At 43.4% G+C, this 20,102-nt stretch overlaps 1 protein-coding gene across 1 annotated transcript in view; it reads left to right on the forward strand.

Moving 5' to 3' along the window:
* Positions 1–20,102, forward strand: part of LASP1 (LIM and SH3 protein 1) — a 54,979-nt gene that overhangs the window by 2,123 nt on the left and 32,754 nt on the right. Inside the window, exon 2 of the mRNA XM_035134739.2 lies at positions 7,217–7,311. Coding sequence (XP_034990630.1) covers positions 7,217–7,311 — 95 coding nt within the window. The remainder of the gene's footprint in view (positions 1–7,216; positions 7,312–20,102) is intronic.

The following is a 20,102-nucleotide window of genomic DNA, read 5'->3' on the forward strand; positions in this document are numbered from 1 at the left end:
TTAGCTGAAGGGTGTGAACATTGAGGTAACCTAAACAAATCTGCAGTCTAGCTTTCCCCAGTCTTTTCCCTTGTTTTCCTTTTTCCTAATTTGATGGTGAATTAGATTGGGAAATAAGCAAGCTATAGCTTATAGCATTTCTAACAAGTCTTCTGTCCAAGAAGAGGTGGTTGTATGACAATATTGGAGAAAAGCACCTTCTCAATTTCTCCATTAAAAAAAATATCTATGGAACAACTGAATGTGGTGGTGGAGGTATTCCAGTTATTCTAGTTTTGACTGCTAAGGTGAAAAGACAGGAATTTCTGAGCTGTTCTCAGCTGCTTGTGTGAACCCCATTTTAAGAAGCAGTGTAAGTGCCACATCACCTCAACTCCCCCCCCCCCAGTGTTCTCAAACTAGTTTCTGATAAAGCCAGTAACAAAAAGAACTTCCAGTGCTTTTTATTTTCCACAGTTACAAACACAGCTGGGTGTCTCAACAGACAAAATGAAAAGGGACATAACAAGCTATCATCTGCTTTACATTTAGATTCTGTTCCCTTGCCTCCTCCCTCCAGATGGATTGTTCAGCAGTGTTTCAGAGTTAAAAAACTTAGAATTGGTTTTATAGATTTATTTAAAGGGCAGACTTACTCCTTTTTGCTGCTGCTGTTTGTGTTGGTTTAAGTTTTTAAATCTTTTATGCCATATTCCAAGATTGAAGAGAGATCAGATTTAGTTTTGAGAATGATTGACAATACCAGAATAATTAGTAGTTCTTAATAAGTGTAATTAGTCTTAGTTACACTAATTATTTCTCCAACAAAATTTTGTAAGACTTAAAAAAATGTAAATATCTCAATCACATCACTCCAAATTGAAGAAATTCAACTTCCTCCCCCCCATTCCTTGTTTCCTGTCTAAAGTGAACTTAGCTGTGTAACTGCATCCATTTTTTCTTCAGAGTGGTAGGTAGGGGCAAAACTAGGCTTTATTTCAGCCAGGTCAAAGACCCAGTTTGGCACACATACAGGCTGGGAGCCTCAGTGGTGCCCCTCTGGAGCCTTCACCCTGGGCAAAAAAATGTGACTAGCCAGCCCGCCCATCCTGTAGCTACAGCTCTGTGGTAGGCATATCCCAGGGGCCTGCAACCTTTAAGACAAAAAGAGCCACTTGGACCCGTTTCCGAAGAAAAAAAATAAACTGGGAGCCGCAAAACCATTGTGACATTTAAAACATTTACCTGGTTAATGGGACTTTTGCTCCTGAACCTCAGTGCTCAGGGTCTGCACATCAGGGCTGTAAGACGTCACCTTCAACCGCTGCCTTATGAATTTGGGCTGCCTTGATTACTGGGAATGGGCACCAGCAACCGCTGCCTTATGAGTTTGGGCTGCCTTGATTACTGGGAATGGGCAAAACTCTGACTCCCTTATTACGACACCTGTATGGTTTCATGTGTGTTGCTCCCATCAAGTGAACTTATACAATTTCCTCATATTGAATCAACCCATTAATACATCTACCTCAATCTCCTGACCAGGCCGGCAGAAGGCCACAGGCAGGCAGCAGCAGCAAACAGGCGCTCCGAGCCCGCAAGCCTTTTCTGCTGGGCAGGAAGAAGCGCGCCCGTTTATAAAAATAAATAACTCCGCCCCGCCCCCCGTGAGCCTATTGGCTGCAGAAATGCGGCAGGGAGGGGCTGATGCAGGGAGGGGGCCGACCACGCTCCCCAGGCTGCTTACGTCACCTTGCGTCCTTTTTGCACAGCGCACGCACACAGCGGGGTTGTGGACTCTGGCGGGCGCTGTGCGGGGCGCAGGCGCACAGCGTGCCGCCACAGCTGTGTGCTCCGGCAGCGGTGGGCACTGCGCGAGTGTCTGCCGGCTGCCGCTGCATGGCTCAGGCGCCGCATGGCGCGGGCGCCTCCTCCCCTTGTATCCGCTCCGGAGCCGCGGCAAAGGTGTAAAAGAGCCACATGCGGCTCCGGAGCTGCGGGTTGCCGACCCCTGGCATATCCCATCATCACTTTGCAGTAGTCTGTCAGTATAAACCTTTTAATACACTTCAAACTAGATTCATTTAAATCCTAATCTGGTTTGGATATTTAAAGCAAAAGGGGCATGTGAATAAGGGAAACTTGAATTCTCACAAAAGTGCACCACTTACCTCCTTATAGCCTCTGAACCCAGGTGTTTTTTGCCAAGCCATGTTCTCTGGTATCAGACCTTAAAGGGTGTGTGTGTCAGGATAGTAAATTAAATGCAGAAGAGAGTTTCTATCACCTGCATTCCTTTTTTCTCTGTTTAAAGAAAAAATAACCTCCACTCCCTGCTTTATCAAAGAATGCTGCAGGCATAGGTTGAAAGAAATAAGCCTGCTGACTGTCCTATTAAAAAAAAATTGTAACTAGATTAATACAAAATGCAGATTGGGTGATGCAAAATATTCCTACAGCCTTAAAGATGGATGTTTTGAGAAGAAGGGGTTTTTAAAAGGGAGAGAAGGAATCAGAAGTCCTGGGTTATAGGTGCTATGCTATGTGCATCTTGTATATTTCCAAATGTGCAGCACATGGTTTGTTTTACAGCTTCATCGGGATTATGTTGTCCCTCCCTCACCTCCATACACATTCTGGACTTTTAAAAGTTTCATATTCCTAGGTGCCTTAGTGAGGTATTTGGAGTTTTCCAGCTCCACACATTGTGCCTCTTTTGGAAAGAGAAGATAATATTTCCACAAGCTAAAGCTACTGATTAGATATTTGTGTTCTGATGTGGTAGAGGAGTGTCTATTAATCCAAATGTGTGTTGCTGAGGTTCCTGCTGAGGTTCCTGGTGTGAACAATAGAAAGCAAAAAACCCTTTTATTGAATGCAATGAAGGGGTATAATTTGACATGCAGAATAGACACTGGTCTAGTTTTCATTCAGAGCAAGTTGTACTAGTGCTTGCTGATAATAATAATTGAGCCAGTGTTTCAGAGAAGAATGTTTATGGGGAAATAAGAGGAGGAAAGAAACTCCCACCTTCACAAAAGAAGAGATTTTATCCCCCCACATACATCACTGCCCACTGTTCGGTAGTGTTTACCTCATAGTGGGGATTTGCACGGCTTTGACAAAATGCTGATAGAACTGGTGTGGAATTGAGCCTGAACACGTAAATTCAGAACTACTATTTTAGATCTCTGTGCTTCAGCAAATGCAGAAACTGGCACACTGGCTCCCTTGGTCAGCATCAGAACTCAAGGCATATATCCGTGTGTTCTAATTTCAAAGCAGTAGGTCATAGGAGTTGCATTGCACATAAGATGAGTGTCAGACTGCTGTTAAGGAGACAGCATTTCTGAAGAGTTACAGTTAACTTCCATATACAGTGGTGCCTCGCAAGACGAATTTAATTCGTTCTGTGAGTCAATTTGATTTGCGAAAAATTCGTCTTGCGAATCCCATAGGAATGCATTGAATATTTTTTTTGCCTATAGGAACGCAGTAATTGAATTTCAATGCATTCCTATGGGAAACTGTGATTCACTAGACGAATTTTTCACAAAACGAATTCGTCTTGCGAGGCAACCTCTGATCGCAAAACCCATTCGTCTAGCGGAAAATTCGTCTAGCAGGGCATTCATCTAGCGAGGTACCACTGTAACCATATATGGATCCAAATGGCAGGTGATGTTGAAATGTAGATTTGTCTTAAGTTTACTGGTTTTCCTTAGTGTGCAGACCGCTGTCATATCAACTTTCCAGATATTGTCTCAAGTAAATTCAACTTACTGGTATTCCACACAAGTATTCTGTGATCTTGATGACTTAATTTTGGGTATAATTTCCAAGTTTCAAAAAGGTGAGGGTGAGAGGAACATTTTAATGCTGACTAGCTGTATTTCGTCAAGCATTTGCCTCCTCTGTGACTAGGGGTGGTGGTTGAATTTTCAACTTTATATGCAGACAGAAGCTGTTGAGGATTTAAAGCATCCCTGTTAAGCTGAAGTAACATGTGAGCACGGCTCCACACTACATAGTTTTCTATTTTATGTTTAAGGTAAAGTTTAAGCCAAGGGATAAGCTTGTACATGATTGCAAACTATGAGTACATACTTGACAGAATGCTAATGTTGGGTAGCTTTTTGTCTTGGGGCAGTATTTGAGTTGCATGCTCCTTGGTTATGTGCTTGAGATGCAGTTTTTAGACAGCCTGAAGTCTGCATACATACTGAAGGTGGAAATGCTGTGGTTTAGAAAAGTTATTTAAGGCTCTCTGCAACCCTGCATCCTTTTGGTAATGAAAGACTTGTTATTGCCCAAAGTCTGAATTGTTGCAATAGACTACAAAAAATGGGTATAGCTGATTTTGTCAAATCTTAAACTATTTACTTATACTAAAAGTCTGCCAGTCTGGGGTACAAAACTTGGCAGGCATTCCAGGAATGCAGTGACCCTTGCTCTCTATTGCTAATGCATTTTTAAATATGTGTAAACATAAACGAGTCTGAAAATCTTAAGGTTTCATATACAGTATGTGCATTGGAAAATGCTAGAGGTTACATAACAGGAAGAGTTAATAACAAGTTTTCCCTGTTGGCAACCAGAGGGGCCTGTTGAGCACAATACAGAAATTCATTTCTGCAAGAGGAATTGGCCATCAGCCATAGGTGAAGGTGCAAATCTATTGCCCTGGGTGATCAAAGTGAGGCAGGCTTGCTTTGCTCAAATACTGAGTCATCTCATGCTAGGTTGTGGGCATGTTTAAGTATTGGGTGTGGTACTCTCACATTCACACCAGTACAGTATTTTCAATATAATGCAGCCACCACTAAATGTTGGTTTTACAAGACTAGCAAACCTAGCTGTAGATCTTGGTCATTAAATAGAATTCTGGCATTTCCTTCATTATAATATTTCTTTGAAAAGCTGAAAAGTTTGCACATGAAGGAAGCACAGGTCAGCTGGTAGAACCTGTGGAAAGAGCAACTTAACTAGGTACAATCACATCATGAAATATAAACTTCACTTTGCATGGTATCTGTAGTTTCTACAGAAGTTTGTTCGTCAAGTTTTTTTTAGCTCTTGCAGTTGAAAGGTAAAGCAAAAAAGGAGTCCCTGTGAGACTTTTGAATTGATAGTCAGTGTGTTGGCTTAGAAGCCCCTTCTTGTACATAGCTATGGACATGTCTCTATTTTTCATGCTACTAAGAAGGGGGCATGGAGAGGCATTATTGACCAAACTTCTTGCTCTCCACCTTTAGAAATATGTTCCAACTTTTTTCTTCTTAATATCCCAGTCTGGGTTTTTAAAAATAATTTCATTTCTGAACCATTGACTTTTCTGCAAACATTCTACAAACATTCACAAAATATGTTTTGGAAGGATATTGCAAAATACTTGTGATCTTGTACATTTTCTCAGAGCATGTGAATTTTTGAAAATAATTACACCCCTTTTATCATTTAGCTGATGTGCCACTCCTGAACATGTGCATTATTTCCCATAATGGTCCACATATTTCCTTCCCCAAAGCTGTTAGTGCTGAATAACTTTCAGAACTGTCCAGAATGGTTTGTAGAAATTGGAATGTGTTTAAGATAAAATAAGTGACTTTCTGATACAGGTAGGTAGCCGTGTTGGTCTGACGTAGTCAATCACTCTTTCCCACAACCCTTCTGAGCAATACCCTCTCACTATATATAAGCATCTGGTGACTTCTGTTTCATTGTATCTGAAGAAGTGTGTATGCACACGAAAGCTCATACCAATGACAAACTTAGTTGGTCTCTAAGGTGCTGCTGGAAGGATTTTATTTATTTATTTTTTACTTTCTGATAGTTTGCTTAGCTTGTTTGACAGAAGTGAGTAATTGCACTTCCATGCTGTGGAAAGTGGGAGAAATTAGCATGGATTTTCAAAATGTAGAGGCATCTCTGCTCTTGGTCTCAAAATCCAGAATCTTGTAGTCAAGCTGGCATGCTGCTTGACTATAAGGGAGCTCTAGCTCAGCGTTTCTCAACCGCTGTTCCGCGGCACACTAGTGTGCTGCGAGACGCTGGCTGGTGTGCCGCGACGTGCGACGACGAGAAAGGCGATTTGCATTGTCACGTGCCTGGCGGCCGCCAATAAACTACACTGGCCCGCCGGAAAGCAATATTTGGCAAGTGTTTCTTACAGTTCATATTTATAATATAGGGCGGCACAGAGTTAAATTTTTTAACTTTTTTAATGGTGGTGTGCCTCGTGATTTTTTTCACGGAACAAGTGTGCCGTGGCCCAAAAAAGGTTGAGAAACACTGCTCTAGCTCACCATGTAGTTGTGGAAATCTGTGCTACTTGTTATCAGAATAGTTCCTGGTTGACAATTTTGTGTTACCTGTTCTCAGTGTGGAGCTTTTCTCCTAGTCTGCTTATTATAAGACATAAAATATTTCATTTAGAGGAGCATCTGGGAATCAAGGCTGCTTTAGCATCAATCTTGCATGATGAGCTATCTTTCAAGACCATATGGAAAGCCTACTACCGTGGTTTCAGAGTTACTGTGAAAGGAGACCTTCCTCAGAGTATCAGGATTAGATTTCTGTGCTAAGGCCAACTATGGCAACTTCCTGTTGGGGGAGGGTGGGGAGAGAACTCGCAGTCAGGTGATGAGTTGGAAATATTTCCCAAGGCTCACCATGTGCCAATATAATACAATTTTGGTTAGTGCTGACCACATTGTATAAACTGCTAATGCTTGTTTGTTGAAAAACAAATAGGTCATTGACTGAATACAAAGGAATGTTTTCCCTAGCCTGTCTTTAAACTTTAAACACAGTGTGTTTTTGGGTTGAATAATGCTGTTGAAAGGCTCTTTGGTCAAGCATATGTCTAAACAGACTTTCATAATGGAGCAGACCAGAGCTTTCCAAACTGTGTGTCACAACACGTTAGTATGTCGGCTGCAGTGTGTAGGTGTGTTGCGCGAACACTCCCAGGACAGGAAAGGGGTTAGTTTAACCTCTGGTTTGCTAGTAAAACTGTGTTACTGTGTTGCGAAATGATGCATATCAAAAAGTGTTTTACCTGAAGTTTGGAAAGCTCTGGAGGCGACAGTACTGCAGGATACTAGAATGAGTCTTCTTGATTGTAATTTCTAGAGGCATGGCTAATAGCCACTGCTGGGAATAACATTTTCCAGCTAGGAAGAAGTAGCCCACTAAAAACGTTCTACATTAACACTTGTTTCTCATGTTTTCCCAGTTTTGGCATAAAGCATGTTTCCACTGCGAGGTCTGCAAGATGACTCTCAACATGAAAAACTACAAGGGCTATGAGAAGAAGCCGTATTGCAATGCGTAAGTTGCTGGTGTTCACATTACTTTGCCCTTCTACTCTGTAAAGCTGGTTGTGTATATCTGCAAGTGAAAAGTATATTTCAAGGGGCTGTATGTATCTGGAAACCTCAATGCAATTTAGTTGTTGAATGTGGCAGGCAAGAGACACAAGGAAAGAGGCTGAGCTGATACCTGTGGAGGTATTAATCCTAATTAGTCCATCCTTTCAAAGTATCCTTCTAAACCACGGGTGTCAAACACAAGGCCCGGGGGCCTAATCCGGCCCGCCAGACCTCGTCATGTGGCCCGCGTAGCCGCCGACAGTAGCTGCTAACAGTAGTTCTGGAGCCTGCGATTGGCCAAGGGTCAAAACCGGGGACGGGGCTGCAGGCGGAGGCCGGGGCGCTGGAGCCGCGCTGACGGCCTTGGCCAGGGAATTTCAATTTCGAATGAGGCTGAGGGAGGCAGTGGCACAGCGGCCAGACGGGGAAGTGAGATGCAGGAGGAGGAGGAGGAGGAAGCCCACCGAGGAGGTAGGAAAGCCCTGCAGGCGCCGCCGGCAAAGTTGGTGCCGGGACGGAGCAGCGCTGGATTTTTTTTTGGCGGTGTGAGGGACAAGGGATATCGCGAAGTCCCTCCCATCTTGAGGTCCAGCCCATCCCCGAGCACGGGGGAAAGCAGGGAGAGTTCCGACTCAAGTGGGGAAGCAGGAAGTGGTGTCCGAGGCTCAGGCAAGGTAGCAGAGCCATCGTCCCAGGTGGGACAGGAAGGGGGAAGCAAGGGGGGTAGACCGATCCCCCCAACTCCGGAATTGCGCAGGAAGCGTCGGGGGAAGAGGCTGGGTCTCCCCAAGTTGTTATGTTGGAGAAAGACGCGCCAAACGCCATTCGGAGGTTCTGACTCAAGCGGTTAAGATGTGTCTCTGTAAATAGCTCTGCCTTTAGCACTGTAAATACGCAGCACCAAATAAAAGATAAAATGCAGAGCGGTGTGGCGTCGTTACTCTGAAGTAGCCCATCAAGACCCCTGTGACAGGCGGGCTTTGCTGTTGTCTCCGGGAGCGAGTGAGGCGGCACTGGGGAGCCGCCGCCCGCCGCTTCCCTTCCTCTCCTCGGCTGCATCCGGGAGGTGGGCGAGCGAGCGGGCGAAAGGGACACGGAGTGAGCCTGAGGGAGAAGTAGGCGAAGCGCAACAACCGCTCTCTTGATGGAGCCGGGTTTCTCTTCCCTCTTCCCCCGTTTTCTCCTCATAGACACTCGGGAGGGTGCCTGGCTTTTGCTCTGCCCCCCACCCCCAAGCCGCCCTTTGGCTTCTCAGTTCCGGCGGAGCTGCTCCCCGGGGGGCGGCCGGGAGGGAGGCGGCGGCGACGGCACGGGTTCCTGCTCTTCCCGCTCTGCCGCTGCCTCCTCTCAGCCCCTCATGATGTAGGGCTCCAGGTGGAGTCGCCTCGCGGTTTGAGTAGGTGGGAGGGGAATTTTTTTTGGGGGGGGGGAGGTTTTCAAGCCTCCTCTGCCTGCAGTCCCGGTAGGGAGAGGCGGCAGCGAAGACGACAACAGTGCGGGTGGGGGGAAGAGCAGCTCTGAGGCAAAGATGCACGTCCGCTGGGGCTGCCGCCGCCTTCCTCCTCGGGAAATCCGCTGCCCTCCCTCAGCGCGAGGGGAAGGGACTCTGGCGCTGAGGAGGGAGGATGCAAAAGCAAAGCAGGGAGTTGGCGCTGCACCACATGTTCCTGCCCCTCTCCAAAGCATGGGGTGGGTTGCAGCCCCCCCCGGAAGCCGTCGATCCCCACCTTTTGTTCAAATTTCCCTCGTTTACATCCCCTCCCACACACGCGCCACGATGCAGGAATGTGATCCACGTGGGGGCGGGAATGAGCTTACATTATTACAAAAAACAGTAATAATTGAATGCAGTGACAATAATTTATGATAATAAAGAGTGGACACATAGTCCTACAGACACAACCGGCCCTTTGAGGGTGACCAAACTGCTGATGCGGCCCCCGATGAATTTGAGTTTGACACCCCTGTTCTAAACCCTTGTCAGTGACTCTGAGAGAATGGAATTTGTTATTCATTAGGAAGCTAGTGCCAACAGCATGATAGGTGACCTATTTTATTTTTCAAAAATTCTGAACTTTATCCTGACAAATTCCAGTGTGGTATACAATAATAACAATACAGTAGTATAAACATCATATCCCACATCCTTCATAACAAAATGACACTATAGCACAGAGGAGGGGAGTCTCCAGTTCAGATTTGGCCTGCAATTGGACTTATCTGGCCCTCTCTGTCCCCTCTCACCCATCACTTCTTCAGCTGGGAGCTGCATTTCCAACCTCATCACCTGTTTCATGTTAAAGAGCTGATCTGTGCAATCAGCTCAGCTGGGGAGAAAGGGGAAGAGGGAACCAAAAAGAGAGGCAGAGTGTACCATTGCATGGGGAGGTAGGGGAGAGACTTTCTTTACAACCTACTTCACAAGATGTGAAATTGCAACTCCTTCCTGTGCAAGGAGATCTGCTGTAGGAAATAAGAAACTAGCTACATGAAGACTTGAGTTTGCACTTTGCTAATATGCAAAAAGTTCTCCATACATTTTGCAATTGTTTACATGCAATTCTTGGGATGCAATTTCATGTTGAAGTTTGAGACTTTGAATAGCTGTAAGGCAAGGTTTGCTGTTCAGCTGTATATTTACATTGTATTCTTCTGGAATCACTGAACCTTTTTGACAGGTAAAAGGAAAGCTTTCATTCTTACGAGATTGGTTTTTTAAAAGTCTTTGGAGAAAAGGGAAGACGTAACCTGAGTGCAGTTACTAAGAATTTAACGTATGTGTCTTTCCACAGGAAGTAGAATTTAATCTGTGTGAGAGTGTCAGTGATGTATGATTATGTATAGGTCTGGCTTTACCCACTATTGAAATGTGGCCTCTGACAGCTTTTCACTGGGATAATGTGGCCCTCCATCCCAAAAAGTTCCTCCTTTCCTGCTGTAAAGCAAGCAGAGGCAGTAAAACTAACTTAAGACCTGGGCAAATAAATATGTCTTAACATGGCACCGAAGGGTTTGCAGCAGTGACACAGTCCACAAAGTGATGTGTTCAGTGCTAGAATGTTGGTACTGTAATTTTAAGCATAGATGGATAATGCAAAAGTCATGGGATAGCAAGAAGGATATATGGATTAACTAGTGGCCGTGATTCAAGAAAAGCTCTGAAAGCAGCAAGTATTTCAAAAGAGGACATGGAAGGGAAAGATCAACAGTGCCAATAGCAAAAGAACTGGAAGATGAAAATCTTCAAAACTAAGTTTGCAGTGGAAAGTAATGGAGATCATAAAAAGAGATGGCCTGGAAATATTTAGGTCAAGAAAGCTGCTTCAGAAGCTTTCTGAAAAGGCTTGGGGAGGGGGAAGACTTGGGAGCAAGTCAGGGTTAGGAATTTTTGGTAAGAGTAGAAGTTATACATAAGTGCAGGTGAAAGTATGTGGCAAGATTCTGTTCAGGAAAGGTGCCTCCAACCATTTTGAGGCTGCCCCCACACCACAGCCCATCCCATTCAGCAAATTCCCTTGAGTCCCTGTGTTGCATGCATGGGGAACGGGGACTGCCAGATGTAGGAGGTGGTGGGAAGTAGATTTCCACCAGTCCCATTAGCACACTTAACTCTGGATCCAACCCAGAATAACTACATCATCTGGTCCAAAGATGAAAGCAAGATGAGAATATTGTTAAGAAGTGACAGATATAAACAGAACATGTGATTAGCTACAGTGGTTTGCTATTATAAACATGGGTTTGAGTAAAGCCTGTGAAAATGGAGACTGCCTGCAACCCTTGACCTATGTCTGTTACTTGGCATTCTCAAGAGATGGAAAAATTAATTTTCCCTTTCAGCTTCTATAAGACCCACTCAGTAGTAACAAATACAGTAGAATGAAGCTGTGTTTTACCAGCAGCTTATGGCTCATTTAGACAGATCTAAATGCTGGGAAAAGCCTCATTTCCAGTGTTTTTGCTTATGCTTCCCACTGCCAATTCTGTCTGGAGATATGGGATACTTTAGTTCACAACTGCTCTCCTGATCAAGACAGGTGCTGTCTTCCCCAGGACAATTGCCATGCTCCGGGTTCTGTCACTAATAGTCAAGATGGCTGCAAGGTGACCTCCTCTCGCCCAGTTCATCACCTCCAAACCTTGGTTTTCCATTCAGCCTGGTATGCCCATGAAGGTAGCTTAGACTATGGTAAAGCTTTGTTCTTGCCCCATTATTCTTGTTGAAAACTTCAGCAGCACTGGGTGGGAAATTTGAGTAAGAGCTGCAGAGTACGGACTTGTCCCTTTATGGGAAGCAATTCAGGAAGTGTGTATTGTGGGATAGAACTGCAAGAGAGGCTTTAAGGGCACCCAGAATCCATGTCCAGAGCAAGAATATTTTAGGAGGTGGTGTGCTACTGGGTTTTTCTGAGCTTAGTTGTACCACATGCCACATTCAGCATCCGTCAAGAGAGGTGACATGAATTGTTTATTCCTATGGTTCTAGATTCAGGTAGGTAGCCGTGTTGGTCCGACGCAGTCAAAATATATTTAATTTTTTTTAAAAAATCTCCAGTAGCACCTTAGAGACCAACTAAGTTTGTTCTTGGTATAAGCTTTCGTGTGCATGCACACGAAAGCATATACCAAAGCATATACCAAGAACAAATTTAGTTGGTCTCTAAGGTGCTACTGGACAATTTTTATTTTTATTTGTTTATTATTCCTATGAATCTTTTGGTTAAAAAACAAAACAAAAACCTTCACAACTAGGATTCATACTTTAATGGAAAATATGATTAGGTTTCTGATTAGGTCTGCAGTATTTAATTGATTAAAAACACACTTTGTTATTGATGTCCCCCCATTAATCAGGCAGCAGAATTAAAAGTATTGTAATAGAAGTAGTGAAAAAATGTAGGTTGTAAATGCCATCTTAGAAGAAATGAATCCTTTTTCTTCTCACAAGAAAAGATGGTGGCTCTTCTAAGATGGTTGCTGTTGATAAAACACTGTTTTTCTTAACTCTTTTTATGCATATACCGGTACTTGTTTCTTCCTATTTAGTTAAACGGCATATGACTAACTTGGCTAGGATTTCTTTGACCAGATGTGTTCCTCAGGTAGGTGAGGGCAAGATTAAAAAATACTGTATACAGATACTGTATATTCTCAAAAGTTTGAGATTCAGAGATAAGGAATTGCCCTTCTTTTAATTAGTGCTCATGTTTCCCTATACTCTTCTCCTCTTCAGACACACTGCTCATTACCGAAGTGCAGAATTTTGCCAAATATAAAACAGTAGATTTTATATAAAGTGTGTAAAATAGCAGTTTGAGGCCAAAACCCCAATATATGTACTCTTTGGCATAATATTTTGGGGGTGGGGGGATTCCAGCTATGGTCAGTGCTGGCAGAGGCTTGTACAAGGCCCTCCTTTCTAAACATCCTCCATAAAAAGTGGAATTGTACAATGAATGTCCTATCATTTTCTGTGGAGTGGGGAGGGAAAAGGCCACGTTTATGCTGGCAGGAGTAAGCTTGCTTTTTCAAACATGTCTAATACAGGCTTTCTTCTGTCTGTGCTCTGGCGTCCTGCCAGGCTGTAAGCTTATTTCTCAGTGAGAGCAGTAGGAAGAAGGCTGGGCTTCCTCTTTGCTGCCTTGATGCCATACGGCAATCTGAACATAACCTTCCAATGGCGCCTTTGCTGTGTGGTTTTGCCCTCTGAGGCTTTCCTTCATCAATGAGGTGGGGTGAACAGTGCATGTTTGCTCTGATCTCAAGGGCTTACTTCCTAGCATCTTCTGTCAATAGTGTCTTTGAAAAGCTAGATTGGATGATATACCCTGTTAGCCCCACTTTTACAGAGTTAGTGTAGCATATAAAGATAGAGCCTGATTTGACTGCTGCCACTTCGGTGAATTAATTAGTATTTCTCTGACCCCTATCTGTAATACAGTGGTGCCTCGCCAGACGAATTTAATTCGTTCCACGGGTCTTTTTTTATAACGAAAAATTCGTCTAACGAATCCCATAGGAATGCATTGATTTTTTTTTGGATTTTTTTTTGCCCATAGGAACGCTTTAATTGAATTTCAATGCATTTCTGTGGGAAACCGCGATTCGCTAGACGAATTTTTCATAAAATGAATTTGTCTAGCGAGGCAACCTCCGCTATAAAAAACCTTTCGTTGAGCGGAAATTCCGTTAAGCAGGGCATTCGTTAAGCGAGGCACCACTGTATAGGGATTCTGGCTTACTTTAGTGGGTTAGTGTAAGGATTACAACAAAAATTAAAACACACTGATCAAAAACTGTATAAGCTAGACTCTGGCTTCCAGTAATGGAATTTTGCATGGTTTTACATTGCTATCTCACTCTTCTTTGAGTGAGCTCAGAGGTGGTAATGAATGGATGTGGGCTAGCCCCCCTTGTCTTCACAACTCTGTGAGGTAACTTAAGCTGCCTGTGTGTAACTGGCCCAAGGTTACCTAGTTAACTTCATGGCTGTGTGGGCATGTGAACTCCTTGGACAATGCTGACTCAGAACTCTTCCATCTCTAATTTTTCCATTTGAGAGATTGTATAATTCTCTATTCTTTGGTTCAAGGATTCTTAATGTATGAAAAGAAACATCCTACAGCAGCCTGCTCAGTTCCATTTGCAGATGTATTTCTAGGTGCTCCCCCCCCCCCAAGCTAAGACTGAATCAATTGTGAAGGGGAAACTTCCACAAGCCAACATTATATCTAGCTTCTCCTATTATGCCAGTGCTGTCCTAGCATAAAATGAAAGCATAGCGTCCAAAGTGTTGACTATTAAGACATAAAAATGCCATGCACTCAGATTTCTTCTGTAATTGAGTTTTATGTGACTTCATGTATACAATTCTTCAGCTTTCTAGCTGTTTTGGAAGTACAGTGGTACCTCGCTAGATGAACGCCTTGCGCAACGAAAAAATTGCAAGCCGAAAACGTTTTGCAATTTTTAGGCAGACTTGCTAGACGAAGTTTTCTATGGCTGTGCCATAGAAAACTTTGCAAGACGAAGCAGGGCGCCGTGAGGAGGAGAAAGTCAGACCAAGCCTCCTGCGGGGAGCCCGCCCGCCTCATGCAAGCCACCCTGCATGGGAGAGCTGCACGCGAACGGGAGAGCGCGAACAGGCTGTCTGGTTGGGCGCGAGGGTCCGGCTGCTGGGGAAGGAGGAAGGGAGCCTTTCCCATGCCTTCCTCCTGCTCCCCCCCTTTTTTTCTTGGTGCCCATAGGAACGCTTTAATTAAATTTCAATGCATTCCTATGGGAAACTGTGCTTTGCAAGATGAAATTTCGCAATACGAAATGACTCGTGGAACGTATTCATTTCGTCTTGCAAGGTACCACTGTACCTTAATTTGGAATAAATGGCTCACCCCAGTTTTGATTTCGAGACAAACAAATGTTCTGTTTTGGGTGTCATTTTACTAAGGGTTTTGGGTTACGTACATGCTGTATTGATTACATTTAAATACATTTAAATATTACATTTAAATATGCAAACCTCTGAAGGGTGTGTTAGTATAAAAATTATTACTTGTGATGGAAGTAAAACTTTAAAACTTCTGTTTTTTGTGACCCAGAACTAAAGTAGCTTCTGCAAAAAGTGTGTTTATACTTTATAATTCCACTGATCAAAATGGGCCTCTGCTGATTTGCCAGAGGAGGCTGCAGGCTGGAGTCTGTTCCTGTTGTGATGCAGCTATGTCATAGGACCAAGTAGGCTAGGTTTTTGCAGTTTTGACTAGTTACAATACATTAGTGGGGAGGGGTGTAAAATCTGACTCTTCATTTCTCACATATACATTTATTTGGAAACAAAACATACCTTGTCACTAGTGAATGCCTCATTATATTCTACAGAGCAACAATGCACACTATTGCATAAAAGCACACTTCATTCTCTACATCTCCAGTTTATTAGTAAGAAGAGGAAAGTTCAGAACAGAACATGATTTTTCTGCATAGAAGTAGCAAAGTTTCCTAGAGTTCTGGAACAGGCTATTGTCCTTCCACACTAAAAGGAAGTGGGTGCTGGTAATGAATTGCTTGAGAGTGGTGAATCTGGAAGGCTCACTTGCGTACACCCCACTGAGCAGACCTCTTTATTTCTTGAAATGCTGTAGAATAGATGGCAGGAAGTGAATGGCCTAGTTTACAGTTATTTCCTCTTCCCCCTGCTTGGAAGGAAGATACTGCACTCCTTTCTGCAGAACAGCTGCTTTAAAACAGTTTTTGTCTGTCTGTTTGTTGAAACTTACTGGATGAATTAGTACTATTGGATGACTACATTTCCATGTTTCTTTCAGTAGCATCTATTTCTTGTTTCTCTGCTTTGGGAAACTAATATACCGTGTTTCTCCTAAAATAAGACGGTCCTCAAAAATAAGCCATGTCAGGCTTTTAATTACTAGAATAAATATAAGACATCCCCCGAAAATAAGCCGGGGGTGGGAGCCGCTTCGAGGAGCGCAGCGCAGCGCGAAGAGCCTAGTGAGAGGCAGCTGCGGCTGCAGGTGAAGCCCGGGATCTGCGTGGGCAACTGGGGGCGAACCCCCTGAGCGCTGCGGCGGTGGAGAAGAGGTGCCCGATCAGCTGAGAAGTGGGCTGATCGGGCGCCTCTTCGCCACTGCCGCAGCGCTCAGGGCGTTCGCCCCGAGTCGCCCACGCAGATCCCGGGCTTCACCTGCAGCCGCAGCTGCCTCTCACTACGGTAGGCTCTTCGCGCTGCGCTGTGCTCCCCGAAGCGGCTCCCGTGCAGCCGCCTCTTGCTCCGAGAGCTCTACGGGGCGCGCACTTGCAGAGGTGGGGAAAGGAGGTCTAGAGGCTTGCTGACCTCCTAAAAAGTTTCGGGGGGGGGGTTTCCCCAAACTCTGAGGGAAAGAGCTGTGGCGTCGGACGGTTCCCGGGAAACCAACGTTTGAAGTTGGAGGAGCGGTACCACGGACGCCGAGAGCAGCTCTCCCTCCACCCGGCAAGGAAGCCTGAAATCCGGGCGTTGCCAGCGGTTTGAGCTCCAGAGGGAATTTACGAAGAGCAAAGGGGGTGGGGGGGGGGGAAAGAGAGAGAGAGAGAAGAAAACGGATGGAGAGCGCAAGAAGGACTGAGGAACTGAGGAAAGTATAACCGGATGATTCTTTGTTACCACTTTCTTATAACTTTATAACTCTGCACATTCGGGATCGTAAGAAAGTATCGAGGCTTGGCGCTTGGATTGCCTTTCGGACTGTCTTTTTTCTTGAGGATTAATTTTTGACTCTGCATATTCCGAACTATAAGAAATTATAAGTGCTTGGCTTTTTCTGATAGCCCTTTTTTTCTTCGACTCTGCACATTGTGATTCAAAATAGAAATGCCTGGCCTCCTGAGTGCCTTATTGACTATGCATACGCTAGCTAACTAATTAAGGCAGCAAACTCCTTGCGATATCTCTACCGTTGCTTAGCAAAACTGTACACCCCGCTCCCGCTCGAAAAAAATAAGACATCCACCGAAAATAAGCCATGGTGTGTTTTTTTGGAGGAAAAATAAATATAAGACGTGTCTTATTTTAGGAGAAACACGGTATGTGGTTCCTTTTAGTAGAAGCGATTTATTTTCATCATGGAGGGGGGAAATGCATGACTGGTTTGCCTCTTTGGTCTCTTTTGTTGCTGTTTTGGTGGGTCAACACACCACCCATATACTTTATCATTATTCTTAGACTCCATGTGGCTGTCCCCATGTCCTCCCTCTGTTTTGCAGTTATAATTGCACACAGGAAGTCAAATGCTGTGGTGCTCTGTAAGATCAGCACTTTTAGGCCTTTGCTCTCTTTGGGGGCATGTTCAAAGCATTTGTTTTACAATCCTCAACTGCCTAGTGCTATTTCTCTGATCTGAACATTGCAGCTTTTTTATTTGGATCCCTGTTGCTCTTTAAAATGGCACTGTACTGGGGAGATCTTATTACTCTGTTGTGCTGCTGGAGTGCTAACGTTTGATGAATGCTATTGCTTGATGAATGAATAACTATTATTCAATTAGCCCTTGTCATTTGGAATAAACCATCCCAGAAGTGATCTTCTCTTCAGTAGCATACTAGCTTTGCTGAGAATCCAGGCTCTTCCTTCCATCAGTTATCACTTGGCAGCAGCCATTACATCAGACTGTAGTAGAGAAGGGATGCAGAGCCACTCTATCAGTACAGTGGACCCTCAGGTTACGTTATCTTCGGGTAATGTAATTTTTGGGTTGCAAACGTGGCATACACAGAAGCGGTGCCTCTAAATGCGGACTTTCCGGGGTACATATGGACCCCTGGAATGAATTAAGTTCATATCCAGAGTATCCACTGTACAGCTAAGAGACCAGCACCGTTTGGCTTCTGTTCTTGAACGCTTCAGTCCTAGCAGGTCATTATAGGAACTTGTAACTAAGAACTTGAACATGGATTTGCTTCTTCCCCCACCCTTCCAATCCATTTTATTTTTGTGTCAATTTTTTTAAAAGATTGTAAGCCTAAGGGTAGGCACTGTCTGTAGTAAACTGTAAGCTGCTCTGGGAGCTTTTTTGACTAAAGAGTGGGATGAAAATTCTTGAAATATATAAAATTGTCTTCCTCTTGGAATGATATTTTGGGAGTATCATCTCATCTTGAACCTTTCCTTTAGGTGAAGTTGAGCCTGGATTAGTCACAAACAGCATGTATGACTTGAAATTGATTCTCACTGGAAATCAGCATGGGAATTGTTCTGTTGCTGGTGGTGAATACTTTCATTTCTAACTCAGGAAGGAAATGAATGATTCCCAAACTGAATCAGAATCTATGATTGAATTGTATGGAACTTGCAGGATGTTAAGGTTGTCAAAGGCTGGCTCCTGAGCTGTATATGGGTCTTTCCGGAAAACTATGGTGTTTTAGCACACACATTTAGTTAAGAGTAACTATTTGAAATCTCTCCATTCATGAATCTGTGCTCCAAGTTAATCTGTGCTGTATTATTTATTGGATTTATATTCTAACACCCCCCTTCCAAATCAATCTCATAGCCTGCTTTTTCAGTTCTTAAAAGCTTTTCCTCAGAAATTGCAAGCCTTCATACAAATGTCACATTTTGCAATGCATGATGCTAATGATTTGCTTTCAGTAGAGTAGGAAGACTGATGAGATTTTAAATAGCTGTCACTAACCTGTTGTGTCTGCTTCTATGTAACTGTTGTGTCTGCTTCTATGTAACTGTATTTTCCAGGTTTTTTTTTTACCTTTTAAATACAGATCTTCCAGTATCCAACCCAATGTCATATCTACACTCCCAAAGTATTATAGGATGTGTGGTGTCAAGTATTTGGTCAGCAATCAGCATGTTTCCCACCTGTTACTTTGTTTTGTTTCAACCCCTGCTTTGGAGCCTGGAGCCTTCAAGAACTTAGAACAATAGATGATATTATTATTTATTTGACTTATTAGTTGCTTTTTTGCAACTTGCAAAGTAGTTGCTGGTAGCACAGTATTATATGAACTAAGACTGATCACAAGCACCTGCAGTAAAGATAAAGGTGGAAATGGAAGAACTTTCATATTTAAGTTTTTATCCAAAAGCTTTCTAAAGTTTCACTTGGAAATACATTTTAGTACAGTAATGAGGAATGAAGTGCATCACATTTTTAGAAAATGAAAAGGTCTTGAACCTTTTGCATTGTTGTTAAACCTCTCTACCCAACTTAACATATTTTCCCCAAATTTTGCACACTCCATCAAAGAGTTCCTCCTCAGTGTTCTGAAATGTGTGCAAGCCAGTTTGTGACTTAAGGAATTAATACAGTACTGTACTGGGAATTTTCTCTTTACGACCTTTTGATACATTATATGGTGATACCTCGGGTTACAGACGCTTCAGGTTACAGACTCCACTAACCCAGAAATAGTACCTCGGGTTAAAAACTTTGCTTCAGGATGAGAACAGAAATCGTGGTGCAGCGGGAGGCCCCATTAGCTAAAGTGGTATCTCAGGTTAAGAACAGTTTCAGGTTAAGGACAGACCTCCAGAATGAATTAAGTTCTTAACCCGAGGTACCACTGTAAAAGTGTGCCACTTTCATCTCTTTATCTTGAGGAAAGAAAAAAATGTAGGTATACTTTCATAACTTGCTTATTCAATAGAAAGTGAGCAGTACAAATTCTCCCTCCCCCCTGCCCCTTGCTATGAGGTAGCAAGAAGTAGAATCTACAAAGGCTGAAGGTGGACATTTGCTAAGTGATAGCAGATGATAGAGGAGTTTAGTTTTTTAAAGGAATGGCATAAATATGGAAGTGAAGGTCACTAGGAGCCACAAAAATGGCTTATGTTATTGGAGACCATGTCACTTGCTAATTAAAACATTTAAAATAACTGAGTGCATTTACTGCAGTTCTTGTGTTTTGAATTCTTGTGAGATGAGATTTGCTTCTGCCTTTTTCTAAACCTTTGTATTTATGCTAGCTATTCAAGAGTTATATGGCCACTCTTATTCATATTATGAAGGAGAATCCAAACTTTTCCTCCTTTACATTTGGACTCATTTTCTGTCTCTTGCTTAGTAATTATGGTAGCAATATACATTTTCCACAGAGCAGATTTCAACAACTGGATCTGCCAACATAACTTGCTGCTGTTCACTTGGGCCTCTTATTGAAACTGGGTGGTTTTGGGTCCGTCCCCCCAAATATTTAGTCTTCTGGTCCTGATTCCAAAAATTCATTGCTAATGCCAGTACT

This window comes from Zootoca vivipara, chromosome 13 (assembly GCF_963506605.1).
Source record: "Zootoca vivipara chromosome 13, rZooViv1.1, whole genome shotgun sequence".
Classification (NCBI taxonomy): Eukaryota; Metazoa; Chordata; class Lepidosauria; order Squamata; family Lacertidae; genus Zootoca; species Zootoca vivipara.